The sequence below is a fragment of the Protopterus annectens genome, chromosome 9.part0 (assembly GCF_019279795.1).
Source record: "Protopterus annectens isolate FY-2018-M chromosome 9.part0, PAN1.0, whole genome shotgun sequence".
NCBI lineage: Eukaryota > Metazoa > Chordata > Ceratodontiformes > Protopteridae > Protopterus > Protopterus annectens.
In genome coordinates this window covers 1,185,800,805-1,185,820,959 of record NC_056743.1, presented here as the reverse complement: position 1 = coordinate 1,185,820,959, position 20,155 = coordinate 1,185,800,805, and the positions used below count along the sequence as shown (strand labels likewise).

The 20,155-nt window shown below is 41.5% G+C and overlaps 1 protein-coding gene across 1 annotated transcript in view; it reads right to left on the bottom strand.

Moving 5' to 3' along the window:
- The window catches only part of UNC93B1 (unc-93 homolog B1, TLR signaling regulator), a 374,232-nt gene that overhangs the window by 220,169 nt on the left and 133,908 nt on the right, over window positions 1-20,155 (bottom strand). The window contains exon 5 of the mRNA XM_044084084.1: window positions 16,619-16,780. Coding sequence (XP_043940019.1) covers window positions 16,619-16,780 — 162 coding nt within the window. The remainder of the gene's footprint in view (window positions 1-16,618; window positions 16,781-20,155) is intronic.

The window sequence follows — 20,155 nt, the reverse complement described above, 5'->3', positions numbered from 1 at the left end:
ATTCCCTGTAAGGAGAGAGGAAGAGAGAGAGAGAGAGAGACAAAGAGAGCGAGAGAGACACAGGTGGGATGGAGGGTGGGAAACAAGGACTGCAACAGTGAATACACTCGAACATCTACACTTAAGGCAAGTGTACAAAACTGTACCATGTTCTTCATGTTTCACTGTTGCAGTCATCACACTTGGGTTGATTCCCAAAGCTGAAGAAAAGGGTGGAGGCAGTCAAGAAGACTGGGGGCTGGCTAGGATGCCCTGCAAGACTGTGGTGGCAAAGCCTGCCCTGGATCTGGAGAAGATAGGCAGGTGGTAATGCTTGGTGAAGGTATGAACAGAAGTCCATGTTGCAGCCTCCAGGATGTCCCTGGTGGGGACCCCTCTGAGAAAAGCTGCAGAGGTGGAGGTTGTCCTGGTGGAATGCATCCTGACCCCCCTTGGTGGCAGTTTCCTGTGCTGTCTGTAGCAGAAATGAATGCAGTGTGCTATCCATTTGGAGATTGTTTGTTTGGATATGGCCTTGCCCTCTGTCCCTGCTGTGAAGCTGACTAACAATTGGCCAGTTTTTCTAAAAGATTTAGTCCTATCCAGATAGAATCTGAGCTGTCTGTGCACATCTAGAGAGTGCAGAATCCTTTCCTCCTTGCTTTGTGGGTTAGGGAAAAAGGTGGGCAAATGAATGGATTGTTTGAGAGCCACAGTGGACACCACTTTATGCATGAAGGATGGGTTAGTCCTGAGGGAGACCCTGTCAGCATGGAAAATGATGAACAGCTCTAATGCCATGAGTTCTTGTAGCTCTGAAACTCTTCTAGCTGAAGTGATGGCCAGAAGCAAGGAATTTTAACTCTGCTGAAGCTGCAGGCTCAAAGGGGGGGGGGGGTGCTTTTCCAACACAAAGTTATTTCCATTTGTCAGCATAGGATTTTCAAGTGCTGGGGCATATGGCCTCATGTATAAAATCCAAGACTTGTTTGCTTAGGCACAAAGTTAAGGTCCCAAGTTGGGGTAGCCAGGCTGCCAGGTTCAGGGTCTGCAATTGTGGATGCATGAATTCTCCATTCCTCTGGGTCAGGAGTGTTGGGATCTGAGGTAGGTGCCATGGTGGCAGGGGTGACAGGCTGCACAGCAGTGAGTACTGGCATGGCCAGTCTGGGGCAATAAAGATTGCCCTTGGTTTTTCCTCCCTTATTTTAAGCAGTACCCTTGAAATGAGTGGTAGAGGGGGAAATGCATAGATCGAGAGGTTTACCCATTGGAAGGATAGAGCATCCACTTTCCAGACCTTGCTGTGAGGTTCCCTGGTGCAGAATTTGCTGAGCTGATGATTGTAGTGGGAGGCAAAGGGGTCCACCTTCGGGGTGCCCCATTTCTGGGTTACAAGGTTGAAGGTTCGGTGGTCTAGTTGCCCCTCATGTGGGTCTAGCAGGTTTCTACTTAAGTTGTCTGCCAGAGAGTTTAGGGAGCCTGGCAGGAATTGTGCTAGCAGGTGTATTTGCATGGCTGAGGCCGTGTGCCAAAGCGTCATGGTGAGCCTGCAGAGAGGTTAAGAGTGAGTCCCTCCCTGCTTGTTGATATAACACATCACTGTGGTGTTGCCTGTTTTTGATCACTAGAGGCCTCGGGGAGAGCTGCGGTCTGAAATCTATCAGGGCATGCTGAACAGCTAGCATCTCTTTTTGGCTGATGTGCAGATGTATTTGATTTGGGCTCCAATGGCCCTGAATGCACCTGCCATTCAGGTGTGCACCCCAGGCATAGTCTGATGCATCTGTGGTGATGGTCTTGGTGGAGTGGGGTTGTGAGAAGGAAAGTCCCTTGTTGTGGTTGTATGCTGCTGCCCACCAAAGAAAATCTTTCCTTAGACAGGGTATCATAGGTATGACAGTTTCCAGGTCTTGAGAGTGTTGACACCAAAAGCTTTTTAGGTACCACTGTAGTTTCCTCATATGCAGTCTAGCATATGGAATGAATAGAATGCAGGAGGCCATGAACCCTAGAGCTTGCAGGATTTTCCTGGCGGATAACTGGGTTCTGGTGGCTAGTTGAGAGAAGTAGCCTGTCATGTAGGCTTATTTTTCCTGGAGTAAATAATGCCATCTGGGATGCTGTGTCCAGGCTTGCTCCCAGGAATACAATATTTTTGTGTGGGGACTAGTTTTGATTTCTTTTCATTGATAGTATACCCCAGGGAGGTCAGTAGGTCCTTTACAAAGGTCAGGTGCTGCAACAGCTTTTCCTGACTGTCTGCCTGAATCAGGCAATTGTCTAAGTATAGGTAAATGTGAATATTTCTTTGTCTGCAAAAAAGCAATGGCTGGAGTCAGGTATTTTGTGAAAACTCTGGGAGCAGTGGATAAGCCAAAGGGAAGAGCAGATAACTGAAAGTGCATAGATCCTGCCTTGAAACGTAGATTCCCTGATTGGGATGTGTAGGTAGGTCTCTTTTAGGTCTAGGGTGGCTAACCAAGCATCCTTGGAAAGCATAGGGAGAAGCTGCTGCAGGGTAAGCATTTTGAATTTTGGTATCACCAGAAAGGTGTTTAGAATGGATAGATCAAGGATTGGGCACCAGGTTCCCTCTTTTCTGGGTACCAGGAAGAGTCTGGAATAGAAACCCTGGCCTATCTGGTGTGCAGGAACATGCTGTATTGACTTCATGGAGAGCAGGGAAAGAACTTGCTTTTTGGCCTCTGCCCACTGGTTTGGAGGAAGATCTGGGAACCCTTTTGGGGTTGGCAGAGTGTGGAAATAAAATTTGTATCCCTGGGACTCTATGTTGAGGACCTATCAGTCGCTGGTAATAGAGGCCCAGTTGTTTGCATGGAAGGAGAGTTTTCCTCCTTGGGGCACAAGCAGGTGGGCAGAGGTAAGGGGTGGAGGTGTAAAGTCATTGCGAGTTCTTACCATAAGGGGGTGGCTTAGCACTCCTTGTTTTTGAAGAGGAGGAACTCCATTGCTTAGATCTCTGCATTTCCTGGGACTGCTGTCTGGGGGGTCTGCTTCCTCTGGATCTTGGCTGAGCTGGCCTGGAGGGGGCCAGAAAGGGCCCGTGCTTGAAGGGGCAATGCCTACTGAATCTCGGAGGCTGGACCTGTAAAAAGTCTTTAACTGTCTGCATAGATTTAGCTTTTTCTTCCATCCTTTTTAAAACCTCTTCTGCCTCGGTGCCAAACAAATTGTCTTTATTCAAAGGTGCTGTGATGCACGTGCCTTGGCCCAGCAATCAACGAGCCTCAATCCTCACCACTAACACCAGAGAGGGTGTCTCATATAAGAGGAAAGGATAACAAATACACACAGTAAAGTACAATTTCCCTTATGCGCACACAGAGATCACAGTCAGTCTGGGGCTGGTTGTTCCTTTGCTCCCCAGGTCCCCAATAACACTCCCCACTGGCACAGATATAGGGTCCAGATCTCAGCCTAGCTGGCAAGCTAACCTCCAGTACCCTCTCTGTCCAACCAGTGCTTCGTGTCCCTGTCCAAGTAGCTGACACACCCACACTTTTTGAGATAAGTAATTATACAACTTCACAGACACTCCTTGGAAAGGCTGACACAGATTCTCCAGCTGTGCCCCTTTACCCAGACTGTACAGTAGTAATTACTGCCACCACCAGCTAATAATTATCATCTACCCAAAGGCCCTTAAAAGGGTGTCCAATTATTACTGTGGAATATTATTATCCAATATTAGTGTAACTTAAGAAATCAAGGCTTATTGGAAGGGCTTATTACAGGATCACTTATAAGCATGCAATGTACTCGAGAGCTTAATTTATCTCTACATAAACCAGCCACAGTAAAAAGGTTTTAAAAGATTTAATAATAAGTAATTAGAACCACAAGACAATACTACTAAACCACAAGAGTTCAGAGATCACACAGAAACTTAAAATAATACAGAAGGAAAAACACAGTCTAAACCTTCTAATTCCTAACTATTCCTAAGAGAAAACATGGTGCTAAAATCCTACTTACATGCAGAGAGCACAATACAGTGCTGAGTTAGATGTCCAAGATCAAAATGCTTACAGTCTCTCTCTGAGGAATAGTTTTTAAAATCACTAACAAACATTTCTGCTGGGCCCTCCCAGATTACATCATTTTCATTTAGTTCCCATTACATCATTTCTTTGACACTTTCCTGGTTCCCAGGCCACACAGAAACTGCATTTACATTCTTTTAAACTTAGAGCAATAAAGGACATTCCACATGCAAATTCTGGTCATTAACTTTAGCCTTAAAACAATAGGCAGGAAGCTTTCCTCTAGCCGGACCGGAACCAAATTGTAACACAAAGGCAGTAATGAAATAATTTTAACTTCAAAGGACAAACAAGACATGCTTGACTAACTTTCTTTACAGCAGATGGCAATGTTGCCACATTGTTGAAACAGCATTTCTTTACACACAAGCCTGTATTTTACATTTAAATTTACAAATGCCAGAATTATGTATCAAATTCTATTTGATTAGGCTGGCAGCCTTCACCCATCTCTACCAGTCTTCACAGGTGTGGCCAATAATTTTGATTTGACATGGTCTGGCAAAGTCTGTTCCTTAAGCCAAGCATACCTTCTAAGGACAGAACCAGTGACTGCTGCCCTGCAAGGTGCTTCTAGGGCATCAAAGCCAGATTGCAAGGTGTGCTTAGTAACTTGGCTTGCAGAATGCATAAGCTCTTGTAATTCTTTATTTTCTGCACAAGCAGGAAAGGAAGATATTTTTTGTTTGAGGACTTCCATGGTATGCTGCGAATATTTCAGCATGTGGAACTGACAATTTAGTGCTCTAATAGCAAGAGTTGCAGAGGTGTATACTTTTTTACTCCATCTGTCTAAAGCTCGGGAATCCCCATCTGAGGAGGTGGGATTCTTAGCTGAGGTTGCTTTAATTCCTTTAGGTCCTTGGGAGATGACCTCTGAGTCAGCAGTAGGATTTTTGAAAAGAAATTTGAGAGAGTCATGGACTCTGTAGTACTTGTCAGGTTTTTTGGGAGCAGGAGGAAGGGTGTCAGGAGTCAAACTGGATTCCATAAAACATCATCTACAACATCCAGGACAGGAGGAATGGCTAAAGGTCTGTGCTGTGGTAAACCTAAGAATTCCCCGAGTCTCTTTTTTAACTGAGGATAGTCCTGACATTCCCATTGGAAATGCTCCCTTAAAGTACGTAGGGTTTCACCAAATGAAAAATCCTCGGGAGGAGAGGCAAAAGGAATGGATTTCTCTGCATCAGGATCCTCATAAGCAGACAGGGGTTGAATGTCTTCATATTCAGAAACCTCAGAGTAATCGGAGTCCTGTTCAGATAAAACTACTGGGGACAAGTCTATTTTTCTTTTGGAAGGGGTAACCTGGCTTTCCCTAATAAACATAAGGTCTTCCTCAGTTTTAAGCATTTAAGATTGAGGCATGGAAGCAGGTGCCTGAGCTTGGGTCGTCGTTTTTTTAGGCATAGTTCATACCCTGGGCCTTAGAAACTCAGTAGCTTTTGAAAGAACTGAAAACGCAAAAGAAGTCATTGGTTTGTGTCAAGTGTCAGTAGTGTGAAGAACTTCCTCGGAATCCGGTGCCTGCTCAGTGGCTCCGGACCCATCCAAGGTAGAGACATCCGCAGGATCCTTAGTTGAAGAAGAGTCTCGCTGCATACCGGACTCCAAACAGGTTTCAGTAGTGGCCTGCAAATCCACAGAAGCAGGCATCAGGGGCTGTGAAAGCGCCTCACTGAGGACTGGAGAACTGACGACTAGCTTAACAGAAGAGTCGTTGGCAGTTTTGTACCTGTGCAGTCTGTCTCTCTCTTTATCCTTATGTTTTTTTCAGATCAGTAGTTGGATGGCTTACCAAACCCATATCGGTATACAAGGACTGAGAGCAAAAATATTTAGCTATAATAAGGGCCCAATGACTTATAGTTCTGGAGTTGAACAAAGCACAAAAGTGACAGCGAGGGACGTCGTGGTCTGGACCTAAACAGGTGATGCAGTAAGAACAGAAGTCTCGGTGTGGTATTTGCTTTCCACAGGCAAGACAATTGTTAACTTTTTCGAAAATTGGTTAGAGTAAGAAAAAAGGATCCCCATTGGGGTACTTATTTTTCAATTCAGAAATGAAAACTCAGGTAGCGGCTGACCGGCACTCGTGTGAACTGCATCTACTTCGGGCTCCTTGGCAAGAATTTATACCACTAACAACCTGACGTCAGTCCTGGAGTGACAGCAACTGATGCAGAAATACTAAGCCGCTGGTATTCAGGCCAACTGAGGGCTACCCCTGACAGGATAACCCAAGTGTGATGACTGCAACAGTGAAACATGAAGAACATCAATTGATCCCCCGATGTACAAGACACATATCTACACAATCTTCCCACAAGTCATTATAAAACTCCAAGAAACAGGGAAAAACTACCAGAGATCTGATTATTTACACATTCATGATGCTGATACTTCACAAAAGGATGGACTGAAAAATTCTGAACTGCTTTTCTTCTTGGAAATGAGGAAGAAGAGGTCAAGGATATAGCCTGCAATGCGAGACCCACATGGTAACTATAGAAACCACAGATATTGACATGCACAGCCCATTACAATGAATGAGAATGATGTGAACCAGTTCATGTTCTACCTCTGGAGTAAAACTAGAAAAAGATAAGAAATGTGGTGTAGGCAGGGAGGTGGACACAGCTGACATTGTGTACAATTACTGTCCCCATCCCAGCAGTATACCAGGCTGCTGGACAGACTCCAATCTAGTCCTCTCTGCAGCATGACCATTCCTGATTGCCTATTAACTGCACTTCTTAGGGAAAAGTCTTCTCCCTGACAGGCAACCTCAGCGCACCCAAGCAGCATTACACATAAGGCAACAACTGGTAATGGGAGAGGATAATGCTGTCAACAGACAAGCTTACATAGTCTGAACTAAAAGGAAAGAGTTCACACACACACACACACACACACACACACACACACACACACACACACACACACACACACACACACACACACACACACACACACACACACTATTGAAAAAGAATCTGGAACAGGATCGCAAACTACACCACTGAGAAAGTTTTACAACTCTATGTAGTGGCCTGAGGAATGGACATCTCCTTCATGTTTATTCATAGGTTCATTTGTATTTACTAGGTTAACGACCACAATGGCCTTTTTAAGCCTAGCCATGCATCCCAAATCTCTGACAAGTTCTGAAACCCTTGATAAGTGCAAGCATGGGCCTGAGAGAAGAACCATTTACAGATTACCTGTGTCCATTACACACATAGGTGCCAAACCAGGGATGAATTTCTGGTTTCCCATCCAGTTGTCCACGTTTCACTTGAATTGAGTTCCAGAGGAACTCTGCTTCACATGCATGGATAATCTGTTCCGTAGAAGGGGTAGTCTCTGGGATACATACCTATCTCTCCAGCAGGTCCTATTTATGTCACAGGCAAGGTTTAAGTCTTTAGAATGGATAATTCTGGTACTCTTTGTTTTGTGGATATGCAAGAGGTCAATCAGAGTGGGGACTGACAATGCCCTGTATGCCAGGCACAGATCTCCCCTCAAAAGCCTGTAGGAGACAGAATACAGGGATAGAGCCTGGAGGCAGTTTGCATAGGACATTTTACTTACACCCTGTATTCTTTTAGTGAGGAACCTCTGTGGACGTTCCAATTGTTGGATATGCCTGGTTAGGTACATACCAAAGGGGGCATTGTACTCACTGAAATTCTGATGAATGCCGAATACAGTGGAACAATGACTTCCTTGGACTTGAATGCCATACCTTTGTTTACAAGCTGCGCAATATAAAATGATTTCCTCACCACTGTAGACACATGATGGTCAAAGGCTAGATTATTATCCATGTGCCTCTCTAAGCCCCTCATTACTGGGTCAACTCTAAGGGATGTGTTTTCAATATGTTAGTTACCAGGGATGGACGACTTTACAAAATATACTATTATGCATTTCTCAGCCCCTCCTGGAGAACATCAAAATTCAAAGTCAGTGTTTTGAGGACACAGCTTCATAGTCTTTCACTTCTATTTCTAAAATCACTTTCTTTTGGTTAGACAAAAAGAAATATGTAAAGGTTTTGCATGTGTGTGTGTGTGTGTGTGTGTGTGTGTGTGTCTGTGTGTCTTTGTGTGTGTCTTTGTCTGTGTCTGTCTGTGTGTCTGTGTGTGTCTTTGTCTGTGTGTGTCTGTGTGTCTGTGTCTGTGTGTCTGTGTATCTGTGTGTGTGTGTGTGTGTGTGTGTGTGTGTGTGAGAGAGACCTCCACTGGTACCATTTTTTCATCTTCGTATTTAGAACAAGGATAAGGAAGTAGATATTTCCTTGCTCCCTTTATGCTACTCCAGTTTTCACTTGTTTAAAACTCTTCATTTCTAAATGACCTAATTACCTACTAATGAAGTTAATTTTATCAAGTGCCATTTTGACACAGCCCACTGACCAAATAAGTACAGCAGTACTCAACACATTCAAACATCAGTGAATAAGCCCCCCCCCCCCAAGAAGGGGGTGTTTGCCTTCCTGACAACTCCCTTATACAAGGGGTCATTCCTCTCATCATACTACATAATGTAAACCTAAAGTGACGCATATCAGGAAAAGAGGAAATTAACCTGCTTTAGAGTAGCAAGGTGCCACAAACTTGAGTTTACTGAGCTCATTTGAAAGAAATGGTTTGAACACCTTTCTAAGGCAGTGTATTTATTTGTTTTCTGTGCCTTCTTGTATTTGTTTTACTTGCATAATATAAAATGTGGTTCCAATCACTATCACATATCTGTCTAGTTCAGCATTATGGCCTTTTCATTTTATTTTACCATCAAAGATATTCTTTCAGAAATTTGTATAGTTCAATTATCCCTACTCACAACTGTGGATCACAATGCCTTTCTCTCAGCGCAACACAATACATTGGTTTCATGTTACCTCTATCCTTGCTGTGTGGCATTTAGAGTCTTTCATTTTCAGAAATCTGCTAAATCCTGTAATATACCCTAACTGTGCTGTATAACGCTCAGTGCTGTTCTCTTACAAACACTAGTGTAGCCCTCTACTACTCCTTACTCAGTGAAACTAATGTCTGGAGATGATCATCTCAGTGCTGGTGACACTGGTGCACAAGTGTGCTCATCACACTCAAAATATAAACAATATACTAATAACTTACAGGTTCTTGTGTAAGAATCTCCACATAATAAGCTTGTTGTAGCAAGGTTCATACATAAAAACTTCACATTTAAGCTTCAACTTGGGTTGCACAACCACAGAAATGACAGCAAAACAAAGAAATTTCCTTGCTAAAAATTGCAATACCAGTGGCACATGGGTAGGTAATACCAGTGGCACATGGGAAGGTAATATCAGTGGCACATGAGAAGGCAATACCAGTGGCACTTGGGTAGGTAATACCAGTGGCACTTGGGTAGGTAATACCAGTGGCACATGGGTAGGTAATACCAGTGGCACATGGGTAGGTAATACCAGTGGCACTTGGGTAGGTAATACCAGTGGTACATGGGTAGGTAATACCAGTGGTACATGGGTAGGTAATACCAGTGGCACATAGGTAGGTAATACCAGTGGCACATGGGTAGGTATCCCCATCCCCTTGTTGCTTCTGGCTGGAGTTATGCTGATGATAACCCACTGTATTAATGCAGCATTATTTTCATGTAATGTTGAGGATTTTTCAACGCCATTACTGGTAGTACATCTCCTTGCCCTTTGAATGATACTGCTAAGTCATTAGGGTTCCTATTAAAGAAATGTAGCAATGACAACAGAACTGTTTCTTGGTCTTCCTTCATAGGTTACTGTTGATGAAAATACAATAAATCAGCTTCCTAAAAGAGGCACCAAAATACTGGATCTCCGTAAAATTACATTGCCTTAATCATTTAGGCAGAGAAAGTGCTCAACTGTTTCTACCTTCTATCCCTTGATGGTAAAATTGTATGGGTTCACTTACAAAGTCTTAAGCAGGTTAGAAAGCATGCATCTTCTACAAATTCACTAAGATTTTAATAAGATTTCAAATGTCTGATTCTTGCCTTTCGACTCCCAAAACAAAGTTGGCACTTCCAGTTCAGTTATGACCAGAAATCCTGTGGTGTTCAAAGGAAATACTAAAAATGTACTGAAGGCATAGCTTGAGAAAAAATGGTATGGCTACATCAAGCTAGAAAACATCAGCCATCAACTAACCGGCACTAAAACCTCCAAGACAACTACTTTGCTTTTGAAACAGAAGTAGCAGCACAGGAAAGGCAATGAAAAACCCATGCAGTACGCAGATCTCTCACATGGAGGCATCTGTAGTTTTCTGTGTATGAATCAATGGGTTCAATACTGGATTACTGCACCAACTCAGGAACCACCAAGAAAACATGCACATATCATCCTCAAAATGAAAGACTGCTTCTTCACTCACTCACACACACAAACACACAATTCAACTGCAGAACTCAGAATGTCATTGCACCTTAGGAATCTGTTTCACCCTTTGCTACCCATGCACATGTCTTAAGGACCCATTTCATCATTCATTACCCCTACACATGCTGTGCAACTGTCAGTGCCAATGTGCTCTAAGAACCTGTTTCACCCTTAGCTATCCCTACACCCACTGTGTAATCATAGCGGCCATTCTGCCTTAAGAAGATGTTAAGTCAACCTAAGTTGTCCTCAGTGCAAGTGTTCCTGATGCCTGGAGAACAATCACTGCAACTCCCCTACACAAAGCTCATCCTCCTACAGATCCAAGCAATTATAGACCCATCAGCCCCTCAATAGCCTTATATGTAAAACCACGGAATATATCATAGTCAAACTCATTTATGCAGACAAGGGGCAACTCAACTGATCTAGATCCCAAACCAGTTTGGTTTTGTGAGGGCAGGTCCTGTCTCTTCAACCTAGTAAGCTTGATTAGCGGGGTTGTGGACAGTAATCATTCTGTGCACATTGCTTATCTTGACCTGGTAAAGGTATTTGCCACTATCCTCCACGCTGCTACTAATGAAAATTTAATAAGCTTTATGTAAATCCCTACATTGTCTGCTGGCTTGCAAACTGACTATCCGGTAGATCCTTGGCTATGAAAGTTGCTGGTTCCCATTCTGAATGTAAAGCTGTAACTAGTGAGGTGCCACAGAGATCAGTTGTAGCCCCTTTCCTAGTTGACATTTAATTTTCATACAAAAAAGCCAATATTCATACAGATGCTTCCATATGAGAGATCTGTGTACTGGTTGACCAAGTTTACTGATCATTGAAAGCTGGGCCCTGTTATCTACTCATCTACTAATACAAAACAACTTCAGCAATAGCTGGAATGGGCATATACGTGATGTATCAAATATGGTCTCAAAATAAATGAAAAAAGTGTAGCATAACAGCATTTGGCAGAAAAGTTTCTACCTCGTATGTTATAAATGGTACTCCTCCTCAGACAGATATGCTCATTTACATGGATAATCTTTCATACAGTCATCATGTTTCCACCACATTGATGAAATCCTTCTATCTGGCCCACCTGATTTCTAAGGGTATTTCATCAAGATACAGATAAGATATCCTACCCACATTCTCTTCCCTAATCAGACCCGTCATTGAATACATATTGCTCAACTGGAAAGGTCACAACAATTTCTAGCCAAGAAAATTAAAGGTCTTAAACCTTTCAACTATCTAACAAGATGCAACTAATACTAAATATCTAGTACATGGGCAGGAGACATTTGGAGGGCTGGCGCAGACAGCAATAAGGGCTGTTTGTATTCTCACTGGCATCCCAGCAATAACTACACATTAGATGGGTGTTAGCCCCTCCCTGGATATGGGGAATGGGGCCCACATCTCCACAGGGACACCAGTGTTCTCCCTGATGTGAGCGCATAATCGTGTGTACTTATGACTTCAGATATTACTGAAGCAGTTTGTTAGCTGAACAACAACCCTCAGGCTATCCATTGCAGAGCTGCCTCCTTTCTGAGGGATTGTGGTATTGGATGGCCCTGGTCCAACCTCCCTCCCTTCCAGGATAGGCACAGTTATCTTTTGAATGCCAGTTTCAATAGACACCTGAGCCACTAATCTGTAGTTACAGCTTTATCCTTTAGGCTCAGAGGTTGCTAACTTAATACTTTTTGAACTGGAAATTACAGATTCATTACTGAAGTTTCTCAGCTATACAGTTTACCTGGTAAACATGGTGAAACAATGACCACTGCTGTTTCCTCCACTTACATCAATGCTCTAAGTTAATATTCAGCATAGGAAAGGTGCACAATGAACTTCTGATCTGTCAATTATACTTTCAACACTCACTTTCACATAATACACAAGCAGATCTACAAATACTTCATTCTGGGTTCTTTAGCAAACACTTCACTGTACTCTCTGTACTGTTGATGTATACTCTTGCCAGCCATTCTCTGGAAATCTCAGAACTACATCACAATGGTCCTATGCCTATTATAAAGTGGCAAGAAAAAAATCATCATTTTATTAGCAGATGATGCAAACATGACCTTACAATAAGAGGATATAATCTGTCACATATTCAGTCTCAGTTTCTCCTTCAGAAATGCACTCACTACTACCAAACAAGTATATAAAACCACATCAGAAGTGTGTATTAAAAATACATATATGACCACTTCTCTTATGCCTTACCCTACCTCTATACTGTGCATTAAAATTCAAACAATGCTTACCCCTAGACTGTTTTATTACCTCCTTGCCATACTTATTCAGACTCCAACAAGCTCTTCCTCTCCAGTTCCTCATTCTGCAAACTACTGGACTGCCCCAAATCCAGCAATGGCAGGGGCACAATCGTCTAGCTGACAGAGAGCCACTGCCAGCTGCTGAACATCTTTCTGGATGAGCTGTTTGCCAAAGCAAGGCCCTTAATGTTCAAGAGGTAGTAGAGGCATAACATGTGCCTATCCTAAACAGCATTCAGTAATTACACCAAAATAATAGCTAAATCACCTCAAGTTTAAAATGAAACAGAACGTTTGGGATAATGCCACCCCCCACAAAAATAATCCAGGACATCGGCAGTTTTATGAGAAGTATGAACATACTACAAGCCTGTCGGTTACCTTTATTCAAAATGGAAATGACTTCCTAGCCCAAAAAAAAAACATTTTCTTGTGACACATCCACAATATTAATGATGGCAAAGTGTCAGGATGCATGTGCCATCTATGAGTTAGTGCAATGTGCTTTGGCCCAAACTGGTGTGTGTGTAATTTACAGTGTCAGCCAAATAAATGTCTGCTAGTTTATACGTAACCCATGTGGTTCACTATTATCATGGGGTTGGCATAATGGATAAGGCCTTTACCTCAGAGGATTTGATTCTGATCTGTAGTTATTGGCTAGGTTTTGTAATAGTCTGCAAACTGATAGCCTAGTACTTACCCATGAACCTGTAATACTGAGCACTGAAAAGCTGGTTCTGTATGCTATCCTGAACTGTGTTAGCTTGATGTAAGCAATATACACTCAGTGAAACATGCAAAGCTTCCCTACACTCTTGCATTAATTTACTACAGTATACATGCACTTCTTATCTCCTGCTCTAATATTTTTGAACAATTCTGGTTTTCCCTGAAAGCAGTCAATGGTACTGTACAGTCACTCGGTTAAATGTATACAACAGACATATAAACAGACTTTCATGCACAGTGTTTATGATTTACATTACATCGGTGTTGAATCTATTAGTTCAGTTTAGCTTAGTCAAGTTTAAAATGTTCACTTGGAGAAGTCACATGATGAGTGCTGTTTTAGATTTTATACTGACAGCTTACAAGACAGGCAATACTGTACGCCTGTTTTTTTTTTTTTGTTTTTTTAATCATCATCATTATCAGTTTTCACATTTTCTCTCTCCTATTTTGCTTAGGTTTATACCAGCCTTCATATAAAGTACTGCATTTCAAAATTAAGAGAAAACTAATGCAGAAATTATATGCTGCTTTATGTTAATACTTCTGTCTACAGCTATACCAATATAAACTGACACACACACTGTTAAGATCTGGTTGTACAATTTTTTAAATGATCCCCATCTCAAGCTAACTCTCAACTCCCAAGGGGAGAAAAAGAAAGTACATGCAGGCAAACAGTAAACTGAGAGGCATAAGTTGCAGTGTGATACCAGGGATAAACAGGAGAAATATATTCTGCTGCTGTGCATGAACAATTCATTTTACAAAATAGCACTCTTAAGGCATTACAGCATTTCAGTAGTTTGCAATTTTACTCCATAGACTCTTGTAATTTTCTGCAGTAGTACACAGTGTCCTATAAGATACTCTTGAAAGGATTTACTGCAGACAGGATACTTGAGTCAAATTACAGACATTAATGATTCAGATCATATGTTTCACCATGCCACAAGAAAATCTGTAAGTAAGCAGTTCCCTCAGGTGTATGAGGAGTACTTCTGACATAGCAAATCAAAACCAAGAAAATTTAGAGGTATTACCGCTCAATGCTAGGAGTATAAACAAAAAACTCTACTCCCTAGAAGCTCTATTCACCCTAGAGAATGCTGATGTTTGTGCCGTCACCAAGACATGGTTTAAAGCCATGGAGGGCACACAACAGTGCTAGGTTATAATGCCTTCCACACATTTAGGCCAGTTACTACACAGGCAGGGACTAAAGGTGGAGGTGTCTCTATTTACATCAGAGATAAATATACTTCAAGGCTGTTCAAACAGGACAATGAACAGGACAATGAACTTGAGCTGTGCCATGTTCAAACTACCATAGGCAAAATCCAACTCCCTTGCAAGTTATAGGTCTCCCTCTATGACCCAGGAAACCCATACCATGTATTTAAAATTATCAGAAACACTAACCATCCAACCCAATATCATATTCATGGGTGACTTTAATTACCTCGCTATTAACTGGAAATCCTATATGACAACAAACATTCTAAGGTAACCTCCTGCTACTGAGAACCTGGCAAATTTTCAAGGCCCCATAAACCATGAGAACACTGCTGCTTATGCAGAACTGTTCACAGAAAGTCTGTACAAAAAAAGAAACAAAAATATGAAATGGTGAAGACAGAAAGACATGAGAAGAAATAATAAAGTGATGAAAGTCAAGTAAGGCAACAAGTGAGTAATGCCAGACTTGGCAAAATTAAAATGACTGCAGCTAATGCATTATAACAGCAGCAGCAGCAGCTTATTTTGAGATATGAGTCTGCATTACTGGCATAGAGAATCCATGAGTCTTATTACTGGCATAGAGAATCCATGAGTCTTATTACTGGCATAGGGAAGCCAGGAGTCTTATTACTGGCATAGAGAATCCAGGAGTCTTATTACTGGCATAGAGAATCCACGAGTCTTATTACTGGCATAGAGAATCCATGAGTCTTATTACTGGCATAGAGAATCCAGGAGTCTTAGCTACACTGGTGTACAGGGATAAAGCTCTGCCTATGATCTAGAAGATCCAAGTTTGATAGGTGCCTCTCGTGCAGGGATATGGATATATTCCAAGGCACAATGTATGCAATAAAACTATTGGTGCAGTTCTAGGTCAGTTAGGTGCTGTTTGTAAGGGGTGCGGCTCTGGTAGAGTCCTATGCTGAATTGTGGAAAATACACCACAAACCCACTACATGCTTCTCTCAGATGCTTACAGACATGCACGAGAATGGTAGGGCATACACCAAATAAAAATTAATTCTCTGCCATGCAGATGACTTGGTTTATCTGGCAGTCAACCCATAAAATGAATGGCCCATAAATCTTTCACTCCAGGGAATGAACAGGTTTATTAGGGTGAACAGGGATGAGCTAGATGGTCAAGAGGAGGGTTGCACCAAAAATAAAAAAAATAAAAAAATACAGAATCCCCCCCCCGTACATCCATCCCATGTAACAATCTCCTACTGGAAAAAGTAGCTGTATCTCCTACTGGAAAAAGTAGCTGTAGGATCAAAGAAGCACATCAGACTAACTCCAAAGAGCAATCCCCAAATCCCAGCTCTCACACCCACCACACTCCCTTCAATGACTTTCTCTTCTCTTATAATACCTTTACTTGCCTGTGAATGTCTAGCCTGTGAATGAAACACTACCATTTTCTTTTATTACTAACTGCACTTCCTCAGAGCAGCTACTACATTTTCTGGTACAAACTACAGTTGAACACGGGACACTTCTCATGTCCATTCAGTAATAATATGCTGAATGATACCATCTTACTTGCACCATTGTTTGCTTCTTATACCATCTGGCGAATGCACACTATTTCTCCAATAATTATTTTATTTTTGTACAAGTACTAATCTCCAAGTTAATTTTCCTTCTACAACATTGTGATGCTCCTCCTTCAAAGTTTCATGTGGAGCAAAAATGTTTTTCATGTGCCTCTCTCAATTAAATTGCTACAAATAAAACAGTACCAACTTTTTCTAAGATGATAGGATTGGTCAGGTATAGTCACTACGTTAGTTATGTGAATTGTTACGTTGGGTCTGAAAACTGCATTTTTATAATTTACACACTTTGTTTTATGGTAACTGTGAAACCTTTCTCACCTGGTGATGTAGTTTCCCATGGATGCCCACAGAGGAACAATAGCCATGCCAATGGCAACAGCTGATGGGACGAGAGTATAGTAGCGCTCCCAGTAATTGGTAGAGACGAAGAGAGCATAAATACCCACTGCAAGAAACATCATCCACTTTGTGCCTAGAAACCTTAAGAGTGAAAGAAAATGAACATAAGTTACAAGATAATAAGTGCCATGCCAGCTTGTCCATGGTATGATTAATGCAGACATATATGTACATTTTGTAACCAGTTGACAGGCTCACAGGTTTGGTAAAAAGCTCTCAAGTTCTACTGGCTGTTGAGTAGTATGATACTCTGCATTCCATATGTGTTTAGACAACATTGCAATTTTCAGAAGAGAAGTTTAAAAATCCTAAAGTAAAGCATGATCCCACACCAAAAACCCTGAGTCTGTTTACCATTAAAAAGTATATGTACTTCTACTTTCTGTAAGATTTTGGATCTGAAATTCTCAATGGAAATTATTTCTACTACATTCCACTGAAATAAAATGAGGCACATCTAAGCTACAAAAGCAGATAGAAAGGTGAAGGATGGGTAACAGGTAGGAAACTGGATACAGCATACAAAGAAAAGAAAACAATAGAGTGCTGTAATTTAAATCATCTCACCTTGGCTGTGAAACTGTGCCCTCACAAAATTTTCAAGACAAGGATAGAGAAAGAGTACAGTAAATGTAGGATCCCTCACCTTTTTCAGGAAGAGATAAGTGTTATACCACTGAGTTTCTGTGTTTCAGAAGATTACAGTAACCAGCTAGCCAGCACTTGTGTCTGGCCGCTATTCATGTGTAAACTAAGAATGTCCCATCTTAACTTATCTCATGTATTCATGAGCAATCTAGAGTTCTAATCAACACTTTTACTAAAATGTACAGTGTGGCTCACTTTTAGTGATTCACATAAAAACTTCTGTAACTTCAGCTTTCCTGATCAAATGTCATACAAACCACAAGGATGTTAGAAATGGAAATGTTACAAAATCCTTAGTTATCAGCATTCTTTGAGCCTTATACTGTCTTTTAAGATTGACATTCCCATAAAGCCTAATCGCTAGAGTCCTTGTACAAAGAGGAAGTATTATCCATCATGTTACTATCTTTACACAGCAAACACAAGCTTCATCTAAGTCTTATTTGCATTGAGCAAACATAGAAAAAAGCTGAATTAAAGGCTATTTTTATCATACTCCACCCAGTTATATAAACAAATGAGAAACATCACATACTAATTACAATTTTTTTAAGATGGTTTCTGTAGTGGCTGTTGAAAATGATCCCTATGTTGTGTATGCTTTGTCAGATAAATCATTTCAGTCTACCTTGATTTATAAAATGGAGCACATGAACGCAGAAATGAAAGTTATGTTATTACATAAGAGTAGATGTGTAAGAACTACAGTCTGTCTTTGATAACCATCAGGGCTACATGCAGCAGGCATCAGGACCACTCTGCAGTTAAAGCTTGCTAAGCTACTTTGCTGCCATCTACAATCTCATCATGCACCATAGCTCTGATCTGCACTTTTTCTGGAGAAGCATAACAAAAGTAGAAGAGATATGAGAAGTCTGCTTGCCCCAGGCCAGAACACATTACCAAGGATGGACCAAAATTCTTATACATCTACTGTTACGGTAAGTACATAACCTTTACATCTTAACAAAAAGGGGTCTATGTTCAGCAACCATCTAGAAATGATCTCTAGTAAGTCCTTCTGTGTGGGCCTGGTCATGAAAACATTAATATGGCAACAATATATACAAAGTCTGTCCAATTTGTAGCGATTGGTGAACATATTTAGCTAAGATTAGCTGGCCATGGTGCACAAGTTGTCCAATGGAGCATTACTCTGAAAGGCTGCTGATGTGGAAACTGCACTGGTGAAATGGGATTCTTGAAGACTATTATGGGTTTTAACACTTTTAAATGACAGAATTTTACACAGTCTGCTAGCCACCTAGAAAGTGTTACTTTTATCACCTCATCCCCTTTCTTTGGGGAGGCATAGCAGGCAATCCATTGAACACTTTTCAGAAAGACTGTGTTCTACTATGATAACAGCACAGTCATCTATGGAAATCACTGCAATGGAGTAAGTACTTCCCTTTGAGTAAGATGAAAAGAATACCAGGAGGTTAATTAGGTTAGACTGCATATGCACGTCAAGCATGAAGGAGAAATTGGTTCAGAAGAATACCCTTTAAGTAAGACTTAAAATGAATGGTTTGGCTGACCAGGATAAAAGTGTTTTACATCTTCCTTGGTGTCACTACGGTGATTAGGAAATGAGCCCCAATGTAAAGAATTTAGATCTGCCATAGATGCCAAACTGAATGCTTGTTTGGCAATTTCTCCCATATGACATATGGGGTCTCTGAATGGAGGCCTTAGACAAAAGATACCTTTAAGGCAGCTCTTGCTGACCTTTAGAGAATCAAATAATGTAGAATGAGCACCCAGGTCTGAGATGGCAGCTAGGTGTACCGTGACTGAGGTAAAACAGTCTGTCAAACTAGTATGAGAGATATTCTAGGACTATAGAAAAAGGTGCTAACTGAGGATCTAGATTTCTATCCTGCACCCATCTGGAAAAATTTGTGCAAATTTTCCATACTGTTTTTTTTTTCTAGTAGATTTTTTTTTAGATAATCTAAGTAAATTGATTATTTTCTTGTGGTATAGTGGGCTGCTGGCTATAACTGCAAAAGACTTACAAACAGTTTCAGCATGTTGAGGTTTACATAAGGATTGCTGAAGCAGTGACAGAGCAAACGTTTGAAGGTAGTGAGTAACAATGAGTCATCCAGAAGGTATGGGAACAGAAACAGGAAGTATATTTGACAAAGTCATAAGGGGGCTATGAGAAGTGTGTCTGCATATGTACTTACTCTCTGAATGAACTTGGTATCGGTGGTATCTTTAGAAATATGCCCAAGACACCCTATGGCCATTGCCCCACTAGTACACTACTCAATGGATGTTGCGATTGATGGATGAGTAATATTTTGTGTTTAATGGGAAGACAAAAGGTTGATTACTGACTGATACCAACTGCAAAAGATCCTGCGGGCTATATTCTTGTGTAATGACCATTTGTGAAGAAGGAATAAGATAAAGAAAAAGCACCTGCCAAGTCTGTCTGGCAGTGAGTGGTCATCCCAGAATATGTGCTGTTATAGGAAGTAACCGGTACTTCTGGCTCACTTCCAGAGAGAAATGGCTTTCCTCCCCAGTGGTCAGGGGTGAGTTCCTCCATGTTTCAATGTACTAGACAACTGCCATACTGTGTGTGGATTGCAAAGGTCCCTTCTAGCAGGGTATCCCAAAAGGCCATCAATATCAAACACATAACCCTCTGGTCTAGGGCACTGATGGGGTTTCTGATTCTTGTTTGATCCATGTTTCTTGTAAGGCCTTTCTTTGAAAATGGGATCCATCCACTCTCCCTAGAGCAGATGAATCTGCAGCAACCATGCATCTGGGAATAGCCAATTGGAAGAG